Here is a 27,297-nt window from a genome sequence, read left to right as displayed (position 1 = left end):
CCAAGATGACCTCTTCTTATTGAGAACTGGATCGCCCAGGAGCGGCGTTTTCCACTAGCAGTCCGCTGTCTTCAGGGTGTAGGCTGCCATTGGCTATACGTTTATACATGTTATATTACATCTGGCCATTCATATGTAAGGCTGTGTTCACACCACAACCTGGTTACTGTCAGCAGAGGTGGTCAGAAAGCCTTGAACAGCCTGGACTGATGTGTCACGCGTTGGCTGTGTAACTCACTATAACGTTAAAGGAGTTATGCAGAATTAGAAAAAAAAAGTATTCTTTGCAAAAACAGCGCCACCCCTGTCCTCTGTTTGTGTGTGGTATTACAGTTTTAGCTCCATTCACTTTAATGGAAATGAGCTGAAAAACTCCACTCCCCACCTAAGGTGAGGCAGGAGTGGCGCTATGTCTGTAAGTAAGAGGCCATGTTTTTTTTTTTTAAACATGGATAACCCCTTTACTGGGAGTTGCATAAATGGTGTGGTACCACACACTGTCTCCTTTGGGTGCGTTCACACGTACAGGATTTGCCGCAGATTTGAAGCTGCAGATTCAAAGCAAATCAATTCTGGGCCATCAAATCTGCTGCAGATTCAAATCTGGGCCATGAAATCTGCTGCAGATCCTGTACGTGTGAATGCACCCTTCTCCAGAGACAGCCCCACTCTTGTCTCCACCTTGGACGCAGGATTTGTAACTCGGTTCCATTGAAGTGAAAGGAGCTTAAAGTGTCACTCTTTTTCTTCCAGAAAACAATAGTCCAGGCGATTTTAAGAAACTTTGTAATTGGGTTTATTAGGAAAATCTGCCATTATCTGCATTCAAAAGGAGGGAGATTAGTCGGCAGCAGAGAACAGAGGATTACACAGCGGGACCTGTGTGAAAGCTGCTATTCAGAGGTCGGAGAGGTCAGTGCTGACTGTCAGAGTAGATAGCCGGTGATGTAGCTGTAAATTAACTCTTTGTTGTCCTGTTTTCGTGCCTCATCTCCCTCCACCCCTCCCCTCTCCATAGAGAATAATGAAGACAGGGGGGAGGAGCTTTAAACTGCTTTTTCATGAAAAAAAATGCATTTTTCAGCTAATAAACCCAATAACAAAGTTTCTTAAAATCGCCTGTACTATTGATTTCTGCAAAAAACCAGGCCGGCCTTAGGGGTCTCTCAATCTTCAGATGGGACCTGCATTTATCAGACCTATGGCAGACCTTGTGGATATATCACAAATGTCTACATGGGAATACCCTTAAAAATGGGACAGGAGCTGTAGAGGCGGGTGCTGTAGAGGCGGGTGCTGTAGAGGCGGGTGCTGTAGAGGCGGGTGCTGTAGAGGCGGGTGCTGTAGAGGCGGGTGCTGTAGAGGCGGGTGCTGTAGAGGCGGGTGCTGTAGAGGCGGGTGCTGTAGAGGCGGGTGCTGTAGAGGCGGGTGCTGTAGAGGCGGGTGCTGTAGAGGCGGGTGCTGGTGCTGTAGACACGGGAGCTGTAGGCACGGGAGCTGTAGGCACGGGAGCTGTAGGCACGGGAGCTGTAGGCACGGGTGCTGTAGGCACGGGCTGGTGCTGTGTTTACAGGAAGCGATAATTCGCCCAATCGATCGTTTAACGATTTTGAAGCAACGATTTGGTTTTTATAACGATCAGCATTTAGACTAATAAGTCGTTAGAAAATTCCTTAGAAAAATCGTTATTGCGATCGTTTTTAAGATCGCTTAAGCCCATCTCACACATCTTACAGACCTGTAACGTTATCTGAGATCAGAACCGCATTGGATTACGGTTCTAGCCGACCCCTCGGGGGGAGGGGGAGTTTGCAGCCGCACTTCTTGAAAACTTCTTAAATATGTTTAAACTTTGCCAATAAGCAAAGGAATCAGGAACGCGGCGATAGGTTCAGCATTGTCTGGGGAAATCAATGGCGTCTTGCGGCCTAATGTTCGGCAGCGGCCTAGTATGACACTAATCTCCGAGCTGCTTAAGTCTCCTCTGTGCCGTCTCTCCTGGTAATTGTCTAGTAGAGATTACCTCAGCCGTCCCTCTTTCAGGTGACCTGCCGCCCGGCTAAGTGTCCCCTCTCTCTCTCTCCAGGTGGTGGAGCCAGAAGCCGGCATGAGGAGCGCCTCTTTGAAGGATTTGTGCCCGGAAGACAAGAGACGAATTGCAAATCTAATCAAAGAGCTTGCAAGGTGAGCCGTCCCTCTCCCGCCTGATCTCTCCGCTTAGCCAGACTCTTACACCGCTTTCCAGGGGACGAGGATCAACAAGCGCGGTGGTATCAGATGGAGATGACACGATTACGGTGGGGGAGACAATAGCTCCGCGCTGAAGAGGTCTCCCGCTTACGGGAAGATGAGAATCAGGCTTAGGGTTTTTGCCATTAATGAGAAGCTGAAGAGTCGCTGTATTGTAGATCTGTCACATAGAAAGGCGGCAATGCAGGATAGTGGATTTTTTTCTTTACGTTTTAGTTTTTTTTTTTTTTTTCCAGATTAAATAAGTATATTGGTACCATGCAACAGGTACATAGAGGTCTCATGTAATCTATAGTCATGGGAGCAAAGAAGTTATCTGGAAAACAGTATAGCCCAGGTGCTAGGATATCAAAGATATAGGAACCCTAATATATGTGTGTGTAGATATATATGTGTGGGTGTGTGCTCGACTGGTAACTTGCTAGATGGTACCGTGTGACTCAGCCAGGTACTATCGTGGGGCACACAGGTATGGAGGAACACCTGCTTTTAGTTTAGGGTGGCGAGCTCTATCCTTTTCCATGTGGTCGGTGACCTGCCGGGCTGTAAGGGGGTCCCTTGGGTACTTATCACGGTGGTCCAGAGTGGAGTTGTGACCCACCCAGACTATCAGTACCCCCACCCATGGGGAAAGGGAAGATGACCCATGGTTGGTGTAACTACTGTGTAGGTGCCGGAGCAATAATCACTGAGTCCTGTTATCATATCTTCTTTACTTGTAAGAATACTTTGTACAGTAGTTTTCCATAAACTTCTGGTTTAACAGGACACAATCTGCATTAAGAGCTTTAGGAATAAAAGAGTTGTGCGCTGAGACGTAGAGTGAGTTTGTTCTGCAGGTTCAGAGGAGTAGAGAGGAGTTTGTTCAGAGAGTCCCAACCCAAAGTAGAAGTGTGCTCTGCCCGAACTTTTAGAAAAAGAAGTAGTAGATTACTGAAGACTTGAAAATAGAAGACTACTTGTGCCCGTGTTATGACCTTTGTGGTCGCTGTACCATCTGTTGCCCTACAGTGTCGGATGACCCGTCCTATCAGGGTGACACAAGCCCCAGACCTTGTTACCTGAGTTGAGCAGAGAGGCCAAGATTTCCTGGTTACACCCGCGCTGCCTGTAGCAACTTTTCTCTATCCGGATCACATCCTTTGGTTATCAGGATTCTGTCCTGCTCTTTAAGAAATGTTTACGGTGTGGGTTGGGGTGATCTCTGGCTTGTCCTCTCCTGAGTGGTTTAACACTGCATAGTGGGTAGAAGTGCTGCTTTCAAGAAACTGGTGTCTGCTTCTCTTGTGCGTCTGTCCACTACCACACTCCAGACTGGACTACACTGGATACAGACTAGGCGGGGAGCTGGCAAAGCCAGGGCCCAGCTGAACTACAGCCGGGACCGTCTTGTCTTGCATCCTCTCTCCACCAAGATTAAGTGGTTAAGACTCACTAAGTGTCGGTGTATACTTCCTCTCCCCCATGTGACAACTTCCTACAGGAGGGGTAATGTCACCTGTGAGTGGTGGAGATGAAAGTACAAAAGAAGAAAAGAGATAGAGATGTATCATTTTGATTCTTGCACGTTCCAACCTGTTCAAATCTTCCTGTTACTGTGTTGCGCGGCTGTGTCAGTACTGTAACGAGGAGAAAACTCAGTCTTTCCTTTATTACCTGTCCTCTGTTTATAATCCATTCCTGGCTTTGGCTCCAAAAAATCTGTTAGATAATCTGTTGGTGTAATAAGGCCCTAAGGGTGTCTGCCTTTACATAGAGGTATTTATCGGACAGATTTTTTAAGCCAAAGCCAGGAATGTATTTGAAAAAGAAGAGAAATCTCAGTCTTTCCTTTATGACCTATTTTCTCTTTATAGTCTGTTCCTGGTTTTGTGTTTAAAAATCTGCCAGATAAATTTCTCTTTGTAAAGGCACCCTAAGGGCCCTATTCCACCGGACGATTATCGTTTAGATTATCGTTAAATCGTAACGATAATCGTTCGGTTGAAATGCAGTTAACGATTAACGACCAAACGAGAAATCGTTGATCGCTTTATAAGACCTGGACCTATTTTTATCGTTGCTCGTTCGCAAAACGTTCGCATTGAATAAGACATCGTTCGGTCGTTTGCAATAGATACGAACGCAATAGCGAATAAATAGCGAAGAAAAAACGATCGCAAGTAACGATTATCATTGCATGGAAATGAGTGAACGTTTTCAGGTCTTTCGCAATAGCGGTCGTTTGAGATTGTTAATCGATAACGATTATGCAAACGATAATCGTCCGGTGGAATAGGGCCCTAAGTCTATGGAGGTGACCAGGTCACATGACACAGAGGCAGAAGACAACGCACTACGAGTGAACTTCTGGCTTGTTTTCCTGATAGGTCACTATCTGAACACTCATGCCTGACTTTTTGAGAATTTTCATGACCGTGCCCATTTAATGGCATACTGGTGAAAAAAAAATGTTTTCACATCAACTGGTGTCAGAAAGTTATACAGATTTGTAATTTACTTCTATTTAAAATTCTCCCATCCAGTACATATCAGCTGCTGTATGCCTTGCAGGAAGTGCCTGATTCTTTCCAGTCTGACACAGTGCTCTCTGCTGCCACCTCTGTCCATGTCAGGAACTGTCCAGAGCAGGAGAGGATTTCTATGGGGATTTGCTGCTGCTCTGGACAGTTCCTGACATGGACAGAGGTGGCAGCAGAGAGCACTGTGTCAGACTGGAAAGAATACACCACTTCCTGGAAGACCTGGAGATATTTTAATAAAAGCAATTTACAAATTTATAGATTTGTAATTTACTTCTATTAAAAAAATCTCAAGTCTTCCTATACTTATTAGCTGCTGCATGTCATGCAGGAAATGTTTTATTTCAGTCTGACACAGTGCTCTCTGCTGCCATCTCTGGCCGAGACAGGAACTCAATTGGAATCCCCATACAAAACCTCTCCTGCTCTGGACAGTTCCTGTCTCGGCCAGAGATGTCAGCAGAGAGCACTGTGTCAGACTGAAAAAAAAACATTTCCTGCAGGACATACAGCAGCTAATAAGTATGGGAATACATGAGATTTTTTTAGTTGAAGGAAATTACATATCTATATAACTTTCTGATATCAGTTGATTTGAAAGAAAAAGATTTTCGCTGGACGACCCCTTTAAATCTGACTTATTAGTTCCATTATAATTTATGGAGTAAATGAGCTGGATCTTGCGTCTGGCAGTGAGTAGCTCGTGCTATAGCTCAGGATGGGAGCGGGTCTCAGGCCAGTATGTTACATCTAACATAAGGGCGGGTTGTCAGGGTCTAGAAGAGTGAGAAGAGAATGGTAATCTGGTGTAAAGGCAGTATTGGTTTTACAGATGGCGGTGTGTTGCGGAATAGCGTTAGCCTTCCACCATGTTATTTGGTGACTTAATCTGTTATTTTGTTCTCCTGAATCTGCTCACATCTGTTCATTTTGGGTGGCGTTAAAGGGAACCTATCAGTGTAGTAGACTCTGATAGGGCAGGAAGCAGTGAGCATATCTTTAGTATGTCAATGTTATGCTAAACACCCCCCTATATCCCAATTACAGACTGTTCCCCTCATCTCACGTACAACCTCCAGGCACAATAGCTGATATTAAAGGGGTAGTGCGGTGCTACATTTATTCACTAAATAACACACATTATAAAGTTATACAGCTTTGTAATGTGTGTTATCTAAGTAAATGACCCCCTTCCGCGTGTTACACCCCCCCCCCCCCCCCCCCGCTCGAGCCCCCCTCCTAGTGCTTCATCAGCTGCTCAGCTGCGATTGACTGAGCATAACTATGCTCAGCCAATCACAGCTGAGCAGCTGATGACGTGCCAGAGGGGGGGCCGGCATGAGGGAGGGCTGGAGCTGTCTGGCCGGTCTCCTGAAGATGCCGTGTTCGACCCACGATGGCGTCCGGGGTTGACTGTGATTATGTGAGTATAATGCATCACACTTCCGTGGTGGGGGGAACACGGGGAAGGGGGCCACTTACCTAAATAACAAACATTACAAAGTTGTATAACTTTATAATGTGTGTTTTTTAGTGAATAAATGTAGCACCGCACTACCCCTTTAAAGGTGTATTCGGCTCGAACATAACTTTTGATATGTTTCTGCCCATGGTGAGACTAACAATTCCTTCCATACTTGTTGTTATCTATTGAGTTTCCTTCCCCCAGTTCTCAGCTGCTGCTTTCTGCTAAAAACACAAAAATCTGTGTGTGAGCTTTTCTCTCAGTCTCCCCCTCCTCCCTTCTGAGACGGCTGATGTAAACAAGTCCCTGGCAGGCTGTATCTGCCACATTGTAAGTTGCTGTGTAATGCTGGGAGGATTAATCTGAGGTCAAGCTGCTAATGAAATCACTGTGATTATCCCTCTTAGCATTACAAAGAAGCTACAATGTTGCAGATAAAGCCTGCCAGGGACTTGTTTAAATAGGCTGTCTCAGACGGGAGGGGGAGTGGGGGCTATCAGTGGAGACTCTTGATTGAGTACTTAATTGGAATTTTTTTCACTGATCTCCTTGAGTGATTAGAAAAAAGCATTGCCACTTTCTTCCAGAGACAGCACCACTCTTGTCTCCAGTTTGGGTGCAGGTTTTGCAACTTATTTCCATTGAAGTGGAAGGACCACACCTGAACTGGAGACAAGAGCGGTGCTGTCTCTGGAAGAAAGTGGCCATGTTTTTCCAATGCCAGAGAACCCCTTTAGTTCGCTCAATTTTTTTTCTTCTCTCAAATCAACTGGTGCCAGAGATTTTTAATTTACTTCTATTAATAAAATCTTTTATTCCAGTACTTATCAGCTGCTGTATGTCCTGCAGGAAGTGGTGTATTTGTTCCAGTCTGACACAGTGCTCTCTGCTGCCAAGTCGGGAACTGTCCAGAGCAAGAAAGGTTTTCTGTGGGGAATTTGCTACTGCTCTGGACAGTTCCTGACATGGACAGAGGTGGCAGCAGAGAGCATTGTGTCAGACTGGAAAGAAAACACAATTTCCTGCAGGACATACAGCAGCTGATAAGTACTGGCAGTCTTGAGATTTTTTTTTTTTTAATAGAATTAAATAACAAATCTGTATAACTTTCTGACACCAGTCGATTTGAAAAAAAATTGTTGGTGAACAACCCCTTTAATTCTCGTTTACATCAAACAATGTATAATGTATGTATATGTCTTATGTATAGGTCGGCATCCCATTAAAAAAAAGTATGCCGATGTACATGTCTGTGTGTAATACTGATCTGCTTGTCAGTCCGGTGCGTCCGCCTCATTCTGTCCGTGTCAGACATGGCGCCATTAACATTGCCTACTTACTGCCAGGTCTCCAGTCCCATCAGAAGCTGCAGACTCCTCGCCCCCACAGTATTACCATTCAGGTGTGTGTGTGGGGGGGGAGGCTTAATAAGATCCCGGTGAACTCCGCGCCGCTGAGAATATATTTACCTCTAATTGTCGGCTGGGGTCACCTGATGAATTAGCTGGCGCCCTCCCACCGCCAGCTCTTATCTAAGTGCCGCATTGCCTTAATGCCGACATTGAGAGGCTTCTGAGAACACAGACAAGACGGATGGGGGGTTTAGATTTTTATTTCTATTATGTAAATTTTATGTGCACATTATGCAGATTTGTTCTTGAGTAATAGGGGCTCGTTTCTGTCACTGGAAAGCGTTGCGATTTTTCCTCCTTGATATTTAGATTGAGTCTTAGCTGCGTCTGTCTACGCTTCTATGACATCCAGCAGTCCAGAAATCCTGTTTATTTCTTTACTGAGGCTTCTGTCCCGTAGAGGGGGGGTTTTAGCTTCATATCGTCATCCTGTATCCTTCCTAGGGCTATGTTCACACTACCTATAAACGGCCGTTGTTTTGAATGAAAAATTGCATTAAAGTGGTATTTGTCATCCTCTTTCCATATACAGACCTCTCAGGTGGGCATTTCATATGTTAACGTATGAAGGATTTCTTTGTGGTCTCTCCCCTCGAAAATGCATTTAATTGTTGGTAGACAGTGCCAAAGGTTCTGGGGAAAATTTTTATTTTATTGCCCCCAAAAGTTATACAAATCACCAATATACACTTTTATTACAGGAAATGCTTATAAAGTGCTTTTTTTCCCTGCACTTACTACTGCATGAAGTCTTCACTTCCTGGATAACATGGTGATGTCACTTCCTGGATAACATGGTGATGTCACACCCCGACTCCCAGAGCTGTGCGGGCTGTGGCTGCTGGAGAAGATGATGGCAGGGGGATGCTCAGTGTCCCTCCAGTGCCCTGTGTCCCTCAGTATCCCCCTGCCATCATCCTCTCCAGCAGCCACAGCCCGCACAACTCTGGGAGTCGGGGCGTGACATCACCATGTTATCCAGGAAGTGACATCACCATGTTATCCAGGAAGGGACATCACCATGTTATCCAGGAAGGGACATCACCATGTTATCCAGGAAGGGACATCACCATGTTATCCGGGAAGGGACATCACCATGTTATCCGGGAAGTGACATCACCATGTTATCCAGGAAGTGACATCACCATGTTATCCAGGAAGTGAAGCCTTGACGCAGTAGTAAGTGCAGGGAAAAAAGCTCTTTATAAGCATTTCCCATAATTGTATATTGGTGATTTGTATAACTTTTGGGGGGCAATACAATACTTCAATAAAAATTTTTGCCGGATCTCTTCTCCTTTAACGGCCATGGTGCCCCATATCCCTGCCTATATCGGCATGGTAGGCCCCCCCCCCTCTGGGACGTTGTTGCCGTCTAGGCCCTAGAGGCGTAGGTCCCGCCCCCTCGTTGACAGCCAGGTCAGAGGGTGCGGTGCCTATCAGTCTGGTTTGGCCCATTTCAATGGCTGCAAAGGGTGCGGGGTCTAGACGCTGATGACATCACTGAGGGAACAGGGACCACCAAGAAATCCCTTATAGGATAAGATATGAAATGTCCAGAATATAAGCTCAAAGGGGTTCAGGAACTGTCCAGAGCAGGAAAGGTTTTCTATGGGGATTTGCTGCTGCTCTGGACAGTTCCTGACTCTGCTAGAGATGTCAGCAAAGAGCACTGTTTCTGAATGTAAATAAAACAACATTTCCTGCAGGACATACAGCAGTTGATAAGTATGGGAAGACTTGAGATTTTTAAATAGAAGTAAAGTACAAATCTATACAAGTTACTGACACCAGTTGATTCGAAAGAAAAAATGTTTTCAATGGATAAGCCCTTTAAGAATGGTGCTGGGATTTCCTTGTATGGAAAGAGGGTGATGATATCACTTTAAAGTCTGTGGACAACAGGCAAACGTAAATGATTTCAATGGCTGTAGCCAAACAACGGCTGCTGTTCAATACATTGTGTGTGTGAAACAACGGCCGTTGTTTGCATTAACTTCAACGGGAATCATTTCATTGTGAAAAGAACAGCAGTTCTTTGCATAAAAAGTACTGATTGTGAACATAGCCTAAAGGTCGCTGGAAGCTGTACAGAGACGTGTAGTAACATCGGGGTGTTACCATAGGACTCGTTACAGGTCCCGGCTTCTGTAGGTTACACCACAATGGTATCTGCACAGTATTAAAGGGAATGTGTCACCTAAATTTCCTTTTACTGAGTAGAATCTGACACTAAAAATTGTTCTTTTTTATTCTATCTGTTTCTATTTTCTGACTGTGTAATTTTTTATTTCACTCTTTGTACATTGGTATGGGGGCTGCTATCTTTCATGGACTTTTTTTTTTTAACAGCATTTAGTGACACGCTTTACAGCAAGGCTCATGGACATAGACTACGATAGACAGACTCTGTCCCCTTGAGATGAATATAAAACATTACTGAGCGCGCCCTGTGACCTGTAAAGAGGTCATTCCACAGGAAGATGCTATTTGTCTCCTCTATCTACTGCTGTCACATGACGCTGCAATGCCGTACAGATCACTTTACAGCAGCCTCCTCTTATCCCCACAGACACAGCAGGGAGTCTCAGCTTAGTTTTAGCCCCAGTGGTTAGAATAAGAACTGCAAAATCTCAGGAATATTTCTAAATAAAAATTAGAAAAAATATCACCAAAAATTCTTTAAAAAAATGTTTAAAAAATAAATAAATTCTGATGACACATCGTCCTTTAGGCAAGTGTTTTAACAGTGGATCGGGGCTTATATCCTACATCATGACAAAGGGGTGGAACATAACGTTGATCATCTCCATCCAGACATCATAGATGAGGTAGGGGGTGTGTACCCTGTATAGCAGGGGTCCTCGACAACTTTTAGTGAAGGTCCACTTACCGGGGTCTATTGTCAGGTGAAGGTCCCAGCTGGACATCAGTAGGAAACTGGTTTTGTTACTTTTCACAAACATTGTTAAACTATTTACATACAGAATTGATGCTTATTTGCGGGAAAACTGGCTTTTTTTTCTCTCTCACCGGCCCTTAAAAATAAGGTAAAAAGGGGGTGACTGCCCCAGTAAAACATAGCCCCCCTGTTGCTCCCCCAGTAGTATATAGCCGCCCCCCTGTTGCTTCCCCAGTAGTATATAGCCCCCCCTGTGCACTCTCCCCCTGTAGTATATAACCTCCCCCTGTAGTATATAGCCCCCCTGTGCGCTCTCCCCTCCCATATAGCCCCACTGTGCACTCTCCCCCTGTAGTATATAGCCCCCTTGTGTGCTCTCGCACTGTAGTATATAGCCCTCTGTGCGCTCCCCCTGTAGTATATAGCCCCCCCCTGTGCGCTCTCCCCTCCCATATAGCTCCCCCCTGTGCGCTCTCCCACTGTAGTATATAGCCCCCCTGTGCTCTCTCTTCCTCTCACATAGCCCCCCTGTAGTATATAGCCCCCCGCGTGTTCTCCCCCAGTAGTATATAGCCTCCTGTGCTCTCTCCCCCAGAGACGTCACTCAAGCGACGAAACCAGAGACAGGACAGAGTGGCCTCTTGTGACCACTGAGACCAAAAAAATGACTGTGGCTCCCTCTCTCAGTGCTGCTCCTACACAGTAACTGAGTGCTACAGGTATACTGAGCTGCAGCAGGGGTCCAGACTGCTGGCCACCGCGGTCCGCCAGTTGAGGACTCCTGCTGTATAGTATCACCACAATTCTTATACCAGGGGTGGGGAACCTGTGGTCCTCCAGCTGGTGCAAAACTACAATTCCCATCATGCCTGGACAGCCTTTGGCTGTCCAGGCATGATGGGAGTTGTAGTTTTGCACCAGCTGCCTTCTACTGTTGCAGAGGAGACTTTCCAATTTGTCCTCTCCGGTCCTCCAGCGTCCTGTGAAAGATTGCGTCTAGACCCTGGGAGCATAGCGATGACCTAGATCCGGGCAGAGATGTCAAACAACACATTAGATTCCTAATATTGGACTGTCAGGAGAGTAAGACGGGTTGCTCTTTCGTGCCCATATTTAGCACATAATTGATCTTTCGGCGCGCGCTTTTGCTGGAACAGGTGGCGAGAGGTAGCGGCGGCGGTGATGGATAACTCTGCTTAATACGCTCCCTGAGTTATGTGCTTCCATGTTGGATACAGAAGAGGCGCAGCCGAAAATTATCTCATTTAGATGAGGGAGTTGGGCCGAGCGTCTGAAGCGCCATAGATTGTGCGGCTCGGCCATCTCTCACGCTATTAACTCTGCGCTTAATATTTAGTTAGCAATAAAACGCACCATTAAGTGACATGCGAATTCCAGAAAGGAATCATTGCCTGGTGAAAGTCTTTAGCATTCAGATGCCCTTCTCCCGCGCCAGGTGTTTTTTTAGGAAGTATGGCGGGCAAACAAAATCATTAACCTCTTCACTGCTGATATTAAGGTGACAGCGCACTGAATCCAATGTGGTTTAATATGATTTCGTTTCGAAATACATGATCTGATATTAGAAGCGGTTACAGTGAATTTTTTGAGTGCCTGCTTTATGGTTCTGAAAGGAGTTATACAGGATTAGAGAAAAAAATTATACATAAATTTACAGTGGTGCCTTGGATTACGAGCATAATCCGTTCCGGGACCGCGCTTGTAATCCAAATCCGCTCTTATACCAAAACAAATTTTCCCATAAGAAATCATAGAAATGCAGACAATTGGTTCCACACCCTAAAAATAATGATTTATTATTCTGAATAACATGTAAAACAGATGAAACAAACATTCAGAAACAGCAGAATATGTGATATTATAAGTTACTGTACAGGAATGGAGAGGATGGGAAACACAAGGGCGGACAGAGACTGCAGGGAGTATGAAGGAATGAGCAGGCCAGATGTGGACACAGTATAGCAGCACTCTCTGTCCGGGGAGAGAGGGGTTACAGCTATGGAGAGATTACCCCACAGTCCTGTCCCCTGATGTAAGCCCCAGCCTAAAGTTGATCTGCTATGATTTGGAAGGTGAGGAAGACTTCCTGGGTCAGAGTACAGGGCTGTTGACCGTGCTATGCAGACCATGCCCCTCCCCCACTCCCCCTCCCACCCAGTACAAGGAGCTCCTAAACCAAAGTGATGCTCTTACACCAAGTCACAATTTTTAAAAGCTGTGAGCTCTTAAACCAAGTTACTCTTAAACTATATATATGTATGTGTGTGTGTATATGTGTGTGTGTATATATATATATGTATGTATCATTTTTTTTTTTGATAAATTTGGTGACTGTAATGTTATGGGGATGGCCATTTTGCCTGGGCTGTTTTTAAAGGGGTTATCCAGTGCTACAAAAACATGGCCACTTTCCTCCTACTGTTGTCTTCAGATTGGGTGGGGTTTTGCAACTCAGTTCCATTGAAGTAAATGGAGCTTAATTGCAAACCGCACCTGAACTGGAGACAACAGTAGGAGGAAAAGTGGCCATGTTTTTGTAGCGCTGGATAACCCCTTTAACAACATTTAGTGACATGTTTTACGGCAAGACTCATGGACATAGACAACAACAGACAGCCTGTCCCCTTGAGATGAATGTGACACAACAGGAAATTTCAGCTTAGTTTTAGCCCCAATGGTGAGAATGAAAACTACAAGATATAATTTCAAGCCTACAATTGTATTGGCGCTGTATTGTAGTTGTCTCCATGTATTATACAGGAAGTGCTCAGTCTCCTGGCTCTGTAGTATACAGGAAGGGCTCCGTCTCTGTATCATGCAGGAAGGGCTCTGGCTCCTGGCTCTGTATCATACAGGAAGGGCTCCGGCTCTGTATCATGCAGGAAGGGCTCCGGCTCTGTATCATGCAGGAAGGGCTCCGGCTCTGTATCATGCAGGAAGGGCTCCGGCTCTGTATCATGCAGGAAGGGCTCCGGCTCTGTATCATGCAGGAAGGGCTCCGGCTCTGTATCATGCAGGAAGGGCTCCTGGCTCGGTATCATACAGGAAGGGCTCCGGCTCGGTATCATACAGGAAGGGCTCCGGCTCTGTATCATACAGGAAGGGCTCCTGGCTCGGTATCATACAGGAAGGGCTCCGGCTCGGTATCATACAGGAAGGGCTCCTGGCTCTGTATCATACAGGAAGGGCTCCTGGCTCTGTATCATACAGGAAGGGCTCCAGCTCGGTATCATACAGGAAGGGCTCCGGCTCCTGGCTCTGTATCATACAGGGAGGCCTCCGGCTCCTGGCTCTGTATCATACAGGAAGGCCTCCGTCTCTGTATCGTAGCCGTCTCTGTACTATTCGGTCCCGGCACGTAGGCTTTGCAGCCTGTCCACCTCTTCTGCTCCTCATCCTCTCTAACCTGACCCTTTCTCTCCTTTCAGGGTGAGCGAGGAGAAGGAGGTGACGGAGGAGCGACTAAAGACCGAGCACCAGTCCTTCGAGAAGAAGATCCGCCATTTGGAGCAGCAGAACAGCCTCATCGCCACGGAGAGGGAAGATATCCTTTCAGTCTTTGTACACTTGGCCGCCCTCCCTCCTCCCCCGCTCCCTTTTTGCTCTGAGTTATAATTGTACTAATTTATGGAGAGGAATAAATCTGCATGGGTTTCCATTCAGTAGCAAGACTTACCAGCATGGGACGCTGCCTGCGTTCGGCTGGAAGCGGCTTTCCAGCTGTTCCCTTCATGCTTTCCTTCTATGAAATCGACATTTGTCAACATGAATTTCCCATTCCCGCCTGCTGAACAGGAACGCTTTCCATAAGGATAGCGGGGCCGCAGAGGCGCTCGCCATCGCCTCCTTCTAATCAGATTGTAGGGTCCATTCGCCTCGCACCCCGCAGGCCGCCAAGCGTTAATCTGATTAACCCTTACAGGGCGGGTCCATAGTCCGGCACTGAACCAACCCCCCCACCCGCCTGCGGGTCTCCTAGTGTTTTATAGCAGCTATTACGGCCAACAGTGACCTGGGAGATTTCTCCTGTAAATCACTGGACGTTTACTGCTAAGCCGATGCCTCTGGCCGTTGTCCCGCTTGTGTAGTCGACCGTAGACTGACCTGGAATACAGCGGTCAGCCGCGGCTCTCTGGTGGTCAGCTGTTCCTGATCAATGTGGGGCGCTTTTCACAAAGTGCCTTGTTCATTCACAATAAAGGAATACTTATTCCAGATGGTATTATGTGTAGGAGATACGATTGACAACATAAAAGGGGTGCGCAACAAAAAAAATAAAAAAATTCTTTTAAATCAACTAGTGCCAGAAAATGCTAGAGATTTACTTTTATGTTAAATAATCCACAGATCAGCTGCTGTATGTCCTGCAGGAAGTGGTGGATTCTCTTCAGTCTGACACAGTCTGCCTGGTGAAATAAAGAGCACATTTTTTTTTAACTTTATCTGGAGTGCTGCGGTGACCTTCTATATCCAGTCTGACACAGTGCTCTCTGCTGCCGCCTCTGTCCATGTCAGGAACTGTCCAGAGCAGGAGAGGTTTTCTATGTGGATTTGCTGCTGCTCTGGACAGTTCCTGACATGGACAGAGGTGGCAGCAGAGAGCACTTCCTGCAGGACATACAGCAGCTGTATTGAAAGACTTAACATATTTTAATTACAGATCTCTAGCATCGCTTTAAGCCCCCCCCCCCCCATCAAACTCGCTTGCCTCTGTTATCAGAATAAAATATTCTTTTCCTGTTCCCCCCCCCCCTTTTTTCAAGAAATATAAGCTACAATCCCAGCTCCGCCATCACAACAATTGCATTTATTTGTTATCCTACATCCCGCGCCGATCCCTCTCTCAACTTTCAGCCGCAATACCCTCGAGGTGCAGGCGCCAAACCCTAGATAGATGACGCCCGCTACAATTTCCGCCCCCAACAAATTTTTTTTTTCTTTTCTAATAAAACAACAGAGAAGGGATCCATTTTTTTTTCAGCCCAGCCCCCACCCCCACCTTGAATGCTTCTCATTTTCATTATCGCCCGATAATTGATGGAGTTTGGGCGAGTGGCGGCGGTAATGAGGTCTAAGCGTAATAATGCACTCCTTTCTAATAACTGAGCACTGCTGGCGTTTAAAAGCCTCCTAAATCAGGAGCTTTACTATGAATTTATTAGGGGTTTTTTGGCATTAGCTTTAATAGTAGTTATTTACATAAGCGTACATCCCATTAACCGCCATCAGGGCTGGAAAACATGCTGAACTCTTCATATTTTCATATAATTATTGAACATAATGGTTTCATTTGCATTTCTAAACCGCCATGCCGCTGTCAGCCTTCGGATGTAGTGCCTCCACGCAGTCCCTATTTCACAGACGCTTATTTGACATCATTACATTTTATGCTAATCTGCATCCCTCGGATCCCATCAGAAGGACAGATGCTGAGAGCCGAATATACGGCTCCCTGGTCCCATTGCCCCGCTGATACTCGCAGGGGGGATTCGCCGCTGTCAAGTACTCTTACCTGTGTCGAGAAGTGAAATGGATCACACTACGCTCTGTTAGGAGCCGGAGCAGGGAAGCCCACTGTTAGGCTGAGTTTAGTTAAATCTACCCTGTAGAAGTTTTGCTGAGTTGCTAAATATAAGGCCTCCTCCGAATGTAAGACCTAGCAAAGTTTTTGTTTGGAAGCATGCCCGCCGCACAGAACAACAGGGCATACTGCTGGGATTTTTTTTAGCCCGCCGCCATTGACCCCTACCTTCATTGTCTGTTGCAGAGCAGCTGCATGCAGGACATGATGACCGTCACCTGCCGTTAATGTTCCCTTTTGCCTGGTGCTATCCCTGCTGTTCCCTACCGCCAGATGTAGAGCTGCACACAGATTGCCGTTATGTCATCAGCCGCCATATTGTATGCTGACCCTGCTGTGCTGTACTGGTGTGCTGTAGAGAGCTTCCCCTGGGGGCCAGATGACGCCATACCATATGCTGTCTCTGCTGTGCTGTATGAGTGTGTTATGGTGAGCTCCCCCTTGTGGCCAGAAGCTGCCATACCATATGCTGTCCCTGCTGTGCTGTACGAGTATGTTATGGTGAGCTCCCCCTTGTGGCCAGAAGCTGCCTACCATATGCTGTCCCTGCTGTGCTGCACGAGTGTGTTATGGTGAGCTCCCCCTGGTGGCCGGAAGCTGCAATACTGTCCCTGCTGTGCTTAACACTACTCCTGTTCAACCTTATAGATGTCATAAAGGGGGGCAAACTGGCAGAGGACCCTAAAAGTGGCCGTTCTTGTGAGTACCCCTTGCGTGTCATGGATATCGGCAGAATCTGTAGCTGTATAGTCCAGCTGTAGTTGGACAGGCATCATGGTTGACTGTAAAATCCCCAATTCACTCCTTTTATGACGTCATGTCACAACTTGCCTATGGCTATCCAGTTGTAGCGGAAATACAACTCCCAGCATGATGGGAGTTGTAGATTTGAGGCTGGTGAGTAGTAGTAGTTTGGAAGTAGAAATGAGCGAACCTCGGACACCCGAGCATGCGGCATTTGGTTAACGCTGGCTGCAGAAGTTGGATTTTCCAGGACTCCCTAGGGCTGCATCCAACTACTTCAGCCACCGGCAATCGCATGCCGCACGCTCTGGGTCAGACAAATCTGAGAGTGCGCAAAGTTGTCTCATCTCCATTGGAGAGCACTGACTTGAAGCGTCGGCTACTATGTGCTTGCTAACCATCACTTAGGGGGATGGGCCCAACTTTCACCCCATTCCCATTGACATTTTTGGCCAGTTGTAATGTAGAGAGTCAGTTGTAATGTAGGAGCACAGTGATGTTATCCAGAAACTGCTCCCCCCTTGTATATAGGTTGCATGTGGTATTGCAGCCCGGGTACATTTAAGTGAATGACACCACACATAGACAGGAGGAAGGATATAGCTGGGCCCTTCAAATCTCATACAACCTCTATAAAATATTCCTTTATTTAAATAAAAGGGGGCCCCCCTCAAAGCTCCCCTTCTTCAATCCCCAATCTCCTTTCTTCTTCTGCGTTTTTGCAGTCTATTTAACGTTTTTGAAAGGTCGTTAATTACACAATAATTTTTCTCTTTAATAGTGCCCTTAAAGGGATTATCCAGTGCTACAAAAATAGGGCCACTTTCTTCCAGAGACAGCACTGCTCTTTTCTGCAGATCAGGTGTGGTTTGCAGTTAAACGGGTTATCCAGCGCTGCAAAAACATGGCCACTTTTCCCCCTACTGTTGTCTCCAGTTCAGGTGTGGTTTGCAATTAAGCTCCATTTACTTCAATGGAACTGAGTTTCAAAAGCCCACCCAATCTGGAGACAACAGTAGGGAGAAAGTGGCCATGTTTTTGTAGCGCTGGATAACCCCTTTAAGCTCTATTCACTTCAGTAAGACTGGTTAAAGGGTTTCTCCAGCATTAGAAAAACATGGCCATGGTGCCCTTGTCCAGTGTCTTATAATTATTAAGAGTTATGCTGGGTTCACACGTGTGAATTTGCACGATAACGATCGAATTCGAACGATAATCGTACGTGTAAATGCAGCGAACGATCGAACGACGAGCGAGAAATCGTTCATTTTGATCTTTTAACTTGCTCTTAAATTGTCATTCGCAAAAAATTAGCCGATCGTTCCGTGTAAACAGTCGTTCACTGATTTTACCTATGTGCGGGATAGGCTTAAGCGATCGCAAAACGATCGGAAAACAAATTTTCTGTACGATATATCGTTCCGTCTAAACGCTGATCGTTATAAAAGAAAAATCGTTACTTAGAAATCGTTAATAGTACAATTGGGCGAATTATCGCTCCGTGTAAACCCAGCATTAGGGTCCATTTACACAGAAAGATTATCTGACAAAGATTTGAAGCCAAAGCCAGAAACAGGCTATAAACAGAGATCAGCTCATGAAGGCAAGACTGAGTTTTCTCCTCTTTTCAAATCCATTCCTGGCTTTGGCTTCAAATCTTTGGCAGATTATCTTTCTGTGTAAATGGACCCTTATAGCCCTATTTCCCAGAACGATTATCGTTCATAGACTCGCTCCAACGACCGCTCGTTGACGAGCACTTAACGTTTTTTTCAGCGAATGATAACACATAATACGTGTGGGAACGTGAACGATATCTGTAGTGTAATGATTATTTTGCGGTCGTTACATGGTCGTTTAAAACGTGGGGAAATGTAGGTAGACATTTCAAGAACGACTGAAAGATTTTTTTTATTCAACGAAAAGATTAGCGAATTATTGTTGAAAGACGAACGATTTTTTTTCGACATGTTGAAAAAAAAATAGTGAACGACTCAACGACGATTTCGCTGTTGTCCGCTCGTTTACAGCTATTCCACAGAACGAATATCGTTAACGAGCGGTCGTTTGAACGATAATCGTTCGAAAAAGTTCCGTGGAATAGGGCCTTTAGGGTCCTATTACATGGAGCGATTGTTAACGACTAACTATAAACAATCGCAATGGGATTATCGTTCACCTGAAATCATATTACACAGAACGATAATCGTTAGTTATGATCATTGCGATTGTTACTATGATCGTTTATTCCTTCTGATCCCAGCAAAACAATGGACAATGTGCAATTTAACTGAAGGATTAGTGAAAAAACACGGAACTTGAACAAACGGTTATGGAATTACAGTGAAGGATTAACGATAATTTTAGGTTCAGATCTAGATCAACAATCAATGATATACGAACGATTTTTGTAATTGTTGCCTGCAATTACACAGAACGATTATCGTTTAAATACGAAGATTTAACGATTTTTCGCACGATAACTGTCCAGTGTAATAGGGCCCTTACTGCCACTAGGCCTGTCCGTAGCTACATACTGTATGGGTAGAATAGCCCCCGCTTACCACCTCTGCCCCCTCACACGTCTGCATCATCAGTCTGTGATCAGCAAACACTTTAAATGTGAGACAGTGGTCACATGATCTGTCTCCTTAGGGGGAGCAGGAGACAGAGTGGACTGCATTGAGTCCAGTTTACTTCACTTTTTTTTAATTTTAATCGACTACCAATGCGGCTGAACTGCTCAGACATAGGGACATCTGTATAAATTTCAATGTTTTAACTAGAGATGAGCGAACCGGCCGAGGTTCGGATTCGTATGAAACCTAAAGTCTCGGCTTGTGATTCCTGCTGTCTGCCCGCTCCGTGGAGAGGGTGGATACAGCCTGAGGACCGCCTGGAAAACTGGGATACAGCCTATGGCTATGGCTGTATCCCAGTTCTCCAGGCGGTCCTCCACGTAGGGCTGGACGATTAATCGAATTAATTCGATTAATCGTCCAGAACGTTGAAATCGATTTGATTTTTTGTGAAAATCGTAAATTCGATTTTCACAAAAAATCATTTCGGGCTGCGGTGCCGGGGAGGAGCTGAGAGAAGGGGGGTTACGGTGCAGGCCGGCGGGAGATCCGTAGAGGGGCGGTGTGGGTGAGCGGGGAGAAGATGCTGGGTGGCCAGGCTGGAGAGGGGCGGTGCAGTGCCGGCGGCCTCCAGCCACTGACAGCGCCACCGCTGATCTGCCCCCGCCCCTTCCACTGAGCGTCCCACTCCCCTCCCGGCCAGATATGGAGGTCCCGGGTCTGTGGAGGAGGAGGCCGCAGGGACTACAGTAGGTGGTGATCGCGGCGCTGCTCGTCCTGGAGCTATACAGCGGGATCGGGGGGCTCGGTGCAGACCCCCGTTCCCGCTGTATAGCTCCGTGACCCGCAGCTATGCGATCACCACCTACTGTAGTCCCTGCGGCCTCCTCCTCCACAGACCTGGGACCTCCATATCTGGCCGGGAGGGGAGCGTGTGTGTGGAGGTGAGAGGAGGAGGAGATGTATGTGCCCTCCTGCTCCAATCACCTCCAGCTGCACCAGTCACCCCCCAGTCCCCTCAGTGTCCCCCCAATCCCCTCATTGTTCCCTCAGTGTCCCCTCAGTGTTCCCTCAGTGTCCCCCCCCAATCCCCTCAGTGTTCCCTCAGTGTCCCCCCAGTCCCCTCAGTGTCCCCCCAGTCCCCTCAGTGTCCCCCCAGTCCCCTCAGTGTCCCCCCAGTCCCCTCAGTGTCCCCCCAGTCCCCTCAGTGTCCCCCCAGTCCCCTCAGTGTCCCCCCAGTCCCCTCAGTGTCCCCCCAGTCCCCTCAGTGTCCCCCAAGTCCCCTTTAGTGTCCCCCATTGTCCCTCCAGTCCCCTTTAGTGTCACCCCAGTCCCCTTTAGTGTCACCCCAGTCCCCTTTAGTGTCACCCCAGTCCCCTTTAGTGTCACCCCAGTCCCCTTTAGTGTCACCCCAGTCCCCTTTAGTGTCACCCCAGTTTCACCCCAGTCCCCTTTAGTGTCACCCAGTCCCCTTTAGTGTCACCCAGTCCCCTTTAGTGTCACCCCAGTCCCCTTTAGTGTCCCCCAGTTTCACCCCAGTCCCCTTTAGTGTCCCCCAGTTTCACCCCAGTCCCCTTTAGTGTCACCCCAGTCCCCTTTAGTGTCACCCAGTCCCCTTTAGTGTCACCCAGTCCCCTTTAGTGTCACCCAGTGTCACCCCAGTCCCCTTTAGTGTCACCCCAGTCCCCTTTAGTGTCACCCCAGTCCCCTTTAGTGTCACCCAGTCCCCTTTAGTGTCACCCAGTCCCCTTTAGTGTCACCCCAGTCCCCTTTAGTGTCACCCCAGTCCCCTTTAGTGTCACCCCAGTCCCCTTTAGTGTCACCCCAGTCCCCTTTAGTGTCACCCCAGTCCCCGTTAGTGTCACCCCAGTCCCCTTTAGTGTCACCCCAGTCCCCTTTAGTGTCACCCCAGTCCCCTTTAGTGTCACCCCAGTCCCCTTTAGTGTCACCCCAGTCCCCTTTAGTGTCACCCCAGTCCCCTTTAGTGTCACCCCAGTCCCCTTTAGTGTCACCCAGTCCCCTTTAGTGTCACCCAGTCCCCTTTAGTGTCACCCAGTGTCACCCCAGTCCCCTTTAGTGTCACCCCAGTCCCCTTTAGTGTCACCCCAGTCCCCTTTAGTGTCACCCCAGTCCCCTTTAGTGTCACCCCAGTCCCCTTTAGTGTCACCCCAGTCCCCTTTAGTGTCACCCCAGTCCCCTTTAGTGTCACCCCAGTCCCCTTTAGTGTCACCCCAGTCCCCTTTAGTGTCACCCCAGTCCCCTTTAGTGTCACCCCAGTCCCCTTTAGTGTCACCCCAGTCCCCTTTAGTGTCACCCCAGTCCCCTTTAGTGTCACCCCAGTCCCCTTTAGTGTCACCCCAGTCCCCTTTAGTGTCACCCCAGTCCCCTTTAGTGTCACCCCAGTCCCCTTTAGTGTCACCCCAGTCCCCTTTAGTGTCACCCCAGTCCCCTTTAGTGTCACCCCAGTCCCCTTTAGTGTCACCCCAGTCCCCTTTAGTGTCACCCCAGTCCCCTTTAGTGTCACCCCAGTCCCCTTTAGTGTCACCCCAGTCCCCTTTAGTGTCACCCCAGTCCCCTTTAGTGTCACCCCAGTCCCCTTTAGTGTCACCCCAGTCCCCTTTAGTGTCACCCCAGTCCCCTTTAGTGTCACCCCAGTCCCCTTTAGTGTCACCCCAGTCCCCTTTAGTGTCACCCCAGTCCCCTTTAGTGTCACCCCAGTCCCCTTTAGTGTCACCCCAGTCCCCTTTAGTGTCACCCCAGTCCCCTTTAGTGTCACCCCAGTCCCCTTTAGTGTCACCCCAGTCCCCTTTAGTGTCACCCCAGTCCCCTTTAGTGTCACCCCAGTCCCCTTTAGTGTCACCCCAGTCCCCTTTAGTGTCACCCCAGTCCCCTTTAGTGTCACCCCAGTCCCCTTTAGTGTCACCCCAGTCCCCTTTAGTGTCACCCCAGTCCCCTTTAGTGTCACCCCAGTCCCCTTTAGTGTCACCCCAGTCCCCTTTAGTGTCACCCCAGTCCCCTTTAGTGTCACCCCAGTCCCCTTTAGTGTCACCCCAGTCCCCTTTAGTGTCACCCCAGTCCCCTTTAGTGTCACCCCAGTCCCCTTTAGTGTCACCCCAGTCCCCTTTAGTGTCACCCCAGTCCCCTTTAGTGTCACCCCAGTCCCCTTTAGTGTCACCCCAGTCCCCTTTAGTGTCACCCCAGTCCCCTTTAGTGTCACCCCAGTCCCCTTTAGTGTCACCCCAGTCCCCTTTAGTGTCACCCCAGTCCCCTTTAGTGTCACCCCAGTCCCCTTTAGTGTCACCCCAGTCCCCTTTAGTGTCACCCCAGTCCCCTTTAGTGTCACCCCAGTCCCCTTTAGTGTCACCCCAGTCCCCTTTAGTGTCACCCCAGTCCCCTTTAGTGTCACCCCCAGTCCCCTTTAGTGTCACCCCAGTCCCCTTTAGTGTCACCCCAGTCCCCTTTAGTGTCACCCCAGTCCCCTTTAGTGTCACCCCAGTCCCCTTTAGTGTCACCCCAGTCCCCTTTAGTGTCACCCCAGTCCCCTTTAGTGTCACCCCAGTCCCCTTTAGTGTCACCCCAGTCCCCTTTAGTGTCACCCCAGTCCCCTTTAGTGTCACCCCAGTCCCCTTTAGTGTCACCCCAGTCCCCTTTAGTGTCACCCAGTGTCACCCCAGTCCCCTTCAGTTTTACCCCAGTCACCCCTCATCTATACCTGTACTACTACACCCCTTATCCACTATACCTCCACTCCTACACCCCCTATCCACTATACCTCCACTCCTACACCCCCTATCCACTATACCTCCACTCCTACACCCAACGTAGATGGAGGCACAAACATGATTTCCTATACTATATGGGGCCTCTGTTACACTGGAAATCAATACAGTTGTTGTCTAAAATATTAAAATAGTATCTGATGCTGCAGGGAGAAAATGTTCTGTTTATTTAGCAAAAAAGGAAAAAAAAATCGAGATTTAAATCGAGAATCGTCAAAAAATTTTAAAAAATCGAGATTTTATTTTTTGCCCATATCGCCCAGCCCTACCTCCACGTAGCGGGCAGACAGCGGGAATCAGAAGACGATTGCTCATCTCTAGTTTTGACTGTTTTTAATATAAAATCATTTTCCCTATCCTGAGTTCCCCTTTGAAGCCAATGTACCTTTTTTTTTAATTTTTTAATTTTTAATTTTTTTTAATCTACAATAGGAGATCGGCGTTGGCGCAGGGATTGTGGTGGCATGGTAATTTAAAAAAAAAAAATGCTGTCTGGTTCTCGCGCTCAGTGCCGCTCTTTTGCTATGCACTGGGGGCAGGCCTGGTGCCCCCGATGGGGACTATACTTCATACCCTCTGTGTCGCGGTTCCATTAGATTCAATTGAGCCATGTCACAGACTGGAGGGGACATCGCCGCACTGTGGGCGCTAGGCCTTACCCCAGTGCATAGAGCCTGGCTGGTGCATGGCAAAAGAGTGGCACTAAGCACAGGAATCGGACGGCGGTTTAAAAGAAGAAATGCGCCTGTGCTGGTTTGCTAATGGTCCATTTACTTTGAGTTTCCATACGTTTTATTGCATTCTTCCCAAGATATGTTGGATTTTTGCGCAGTCATTCATATTTCAGCAAGTATTGTGTATTTTCTTTGTGGGTTGTTAGTCTACCACTTACCAGGAACTGTTGCGAGAAATTCTGCATCCTGAACGATAGATAAGCGGTGGAGCCGATTTCCATCATCTATCAGGACCAGTATCATGCCTATTGATCATTTTACCCTCTAGTAATCTTTATATCTCTGGCCGTACAGGGTCCGCCATGGCGGTATTTATTTTTTTATTCCTCATCCCCAAATTTTGCCAATCCAGGATCAGCTCGGGGAGATAACAGCTGACTGTTGCCAGAGGTGCGTGCCGCGGTGGACCGGGCATTGTGTGTACACGCAGCTCGCTCTCCATGGTGCTCGGCCCGCAGCTTTATCATCGTGACTGCAGACTTAACAAGTGACTCGCCGGCGCTAAGTCCACACGCCGCACCTCCCAGTGTAAGTTGCTCGGAGCAAAGCTTCAAAGGGGATTGTGCCACTTTGAAGATTGGAGCTTAGAATACGACTTGAAAGATTTGTGATGGACCTACTGTGAAACCGAGTGCAGCCTCATTTTCTTTTTCTTTTTTTTTTTTCTAATATGTTTTGGAACTTTTATTATTTTTTCCCTCCTCCTCCTCTCGCCAGTCTCTTCACTTTCTTCCAAGTTGTTCGTGTAATTGGTGGGGGAGACTTTTTTTTTTTTTTTGCTTCAAAAGAACCTTTTATCAACTTATTAACTTCTGCCGGTTGGGGAAATTTTTTTAACGTCCTCATTGGCATCTTTTAAGACTCGAGTTCTGCAAAATGTCCTGCCGTACGCCAAGCGGACGATTGTTCGGCCTTTGTGTTGGGGTTTTCTCCATTCCGGATAAGTAGAAGGCAGGAAGGAATAAATAATCGCTTATGGTGCCAATGGATGATCTGTGTGTGTGTACGCATACATAGACAAGTATAGAGGAAAGCTGGGATCGATATATGGATGCTGTTGAAGTGTAGGGAGCAGCGTGGCCCTCTAAGTGCTGCTCCTCATGTACATGTATAGTGGCCAGAAATAGTGCTGCCCCTCATGTACATATACAGTGGCCAGATATAGTGCTGCTTCTCAAGTACATTTATAGTGTCTAGATATAGTGCTGCTCCTCATGTACATGTATAGTGGCCAGATATAGTGCCGCCCCTCATGTACATGTATAGTGGCCAGATATAGTGCTGCCCCTCATGTACATATATAGTGGCCAGATATAGTGCTGCCCCTCATGTACATGTATAGTGGCCAGATAGTGCCGCCCCTCGTGTACATATATAGTGGATAGAAATAGTCCTGCCCCCCATGTACATATATAGTGGCCAGAAATAGTGCTGCTCCTCATGTACATATATAGTGGCTAGAAATAGTGCTGCTCCTCATGTACATATATAGCGGCCAGAAATAGTGCTGCTCCTCATTTACATTTATAGTGGCTAGATATAGTGCTGCTCCTCATGTAAATATATAGTGGCCCGATATAGTGCTGCTCTTCATGTACATATATTGTGGCCAGATATAAATAATCACTAATGGTGCCAATCGGTGATCTGTGTTTACGCATACATAGACAAGTATAGAGGAAAGCTGGAATTTATATATGGACGCTGTTGAAGTGTAGGGAGCAGCTTGGTCTTATAAGTGCTGCTCCTCATGTACATGTATAGTAGCCAGATATAGTGTCGCCCCTCATGTACATATTTAGTGGCCACAAATAGTGCTGTTTCTTATGTACATATATAGCGGCTAGATATAGTGTTGCTCCTCATTTACCTATATTGTGGCCAGATATACTGCTGTCCCTCGTACATATATAGTGGCCAGATATAGTGCTGCTCCTCATGTACATAAATAGTGGCCAGAAATAGTGCTGCTTCTCATGCACATATATAGTGGCTAGATGTAGTGCTGCTCCTCATTTACCTATATTGTGGCCAGATATAGTGCTGCCCCTCGTACATATATAGTGGCTAGATGTAGTGCTGCTCCTCATTTACCTATATTGTGGCCAGATATAGTGCTGCCCCTCGTACATATATAGTGGCCAGAAATAGTGCTGCCCCTCATACATATATAGTGGCCAGATATAGTGCTGCTTCTCATGTACATATATAATGGCCAGAAATAGTGCTGCCCCTCATGTACATATATAGTGGCCAGATATAGTGCTGCTTCTCATGTACATATATAATGGCCAGAAATAGTGCTGCCCCTCATGTACATATATAGTGGCCAGATATAGTGCCACCCCTCATGTACATATTTAGTGGCCAGAAATAATGCTGCTCCTTATGTACATAAATAGTGGCCAGAAATAGTGCTGCTTCTCATGTACATGTATAGTGGCCAGATATAGTGCCGCCCCTCATGTACATATTTAGTGGCCAGAAATAATGCTGCTCCTTATGTACATAAATAGTGGCCAGAAATAGTTCTGCTTCTCATGTACATATATAGTGGCCAGATATAGTGCTGCTCCTAATTTACCTATATTGTGGCCAGAAATAGTGCTGCCCCTCATACATATATAGTGGCCAGATATAGTGCTGCTTCTCATGTACATATATAATGGCTAGATATAGGGCTGCTTCTCATGTACATATATAGTGGCTAGATATAGTGCTGCCCCTCATACATATATAGTGGCCAGATATAGTGCTGCTTCTCATGTACATATATAGTGGCTAGATATAGTGCTGCCCCTCATACATATATAGTGGCCAGAAACAGTGCTGCCCCTCGTACATATATAGTGGCCAGATATAGTGCTGCCCCTCATGTACATATATAGTGGCCAGGTATAGTGCTGCTCCTCATTTACCTATATTGTGTCCAGATATAGTGCTGCCCCTCATGTACATGTATAGTGGCTAGATATAGTGCTGCCCCTCATGTACATATATAGCGGCCAGATATAGTGCTGCTCCTCATGTACATGTATAGTGGCTAGATATAGTGCTGCCCCTCATGTACATATATAGTGGCCAGATATAGTGCTGCTCCTCATGTACATGTATAGTGGCCAGAAATAGTGCTGCCCCTCATGTACATATATCATGGCTAGATATAGTGTCCAGATATAGTGCTGCTCCTCATGTACATATATCATGGCTAGATATAGTGCTGCTCCTCATGTACATATATCATGGCTAGATATAGTGCTGCCCCTCATGTACATATATAGTGGCCAGGTATAATGCTGCCCCTCATG

General features: G+C 46.9%; 2 protein-coding genes across 3 annotated transcripts in view; one reads left to right on the top strand and one right to left on the bottom strand.

The window, feature by feature from the left end:
• KIAA1328 (KIAA1328 ortholog) overlaps positions 1–27,297 on the top strand; it is a 110,965-nt gene that overhangs the window by 15,888 nt on the left and 67,780 nt on the right. For both annotated transcript variants that reach the window (XM_069963265.1, XM_069963266.1), the window contains 2 exons: positions 2,087–2,184; positions 14,001–14,116. In XM_069963265.1, the coding sequence (XP_069819366.1) occupies positions 2,087–2,184; positions 14,001–14,116 (214 nt within the window). The remainder of the gene's footprint in view (positions 1–2,086; positions 2,185–14,000; positions 14,117–27,297) is intronic.
• TPGS2 (tubulin polyglutamylase complex subunit 2) overlaps positions 1–27,297 on the bottom strand; it is a 59,107-nt gene that overhangs the window by 31,612 nt on the left and 198 nt on the right. The window lies entirely within an intron of this gene.

This window comes from Dendropsophus ebraccatus, chromosome 3 (genome assembly GCF_027789765.1).
Source record: "Dendropsophus ebraccatus isolate aDenEbr1 chromosome 3, aDenEbr1.pat, whole genome shotgun sequence".
Taxonomy (NCBI): domain Eukaryota; kingdom Metazoa; phylum Chordata; class Amphibia; order Anura; family Hylidae; genus Dendropsophus; species Dendropsophus ebraccatus.
This window is presented reverse-complemented; position numbering and strand designations above follow the sequence as displayed.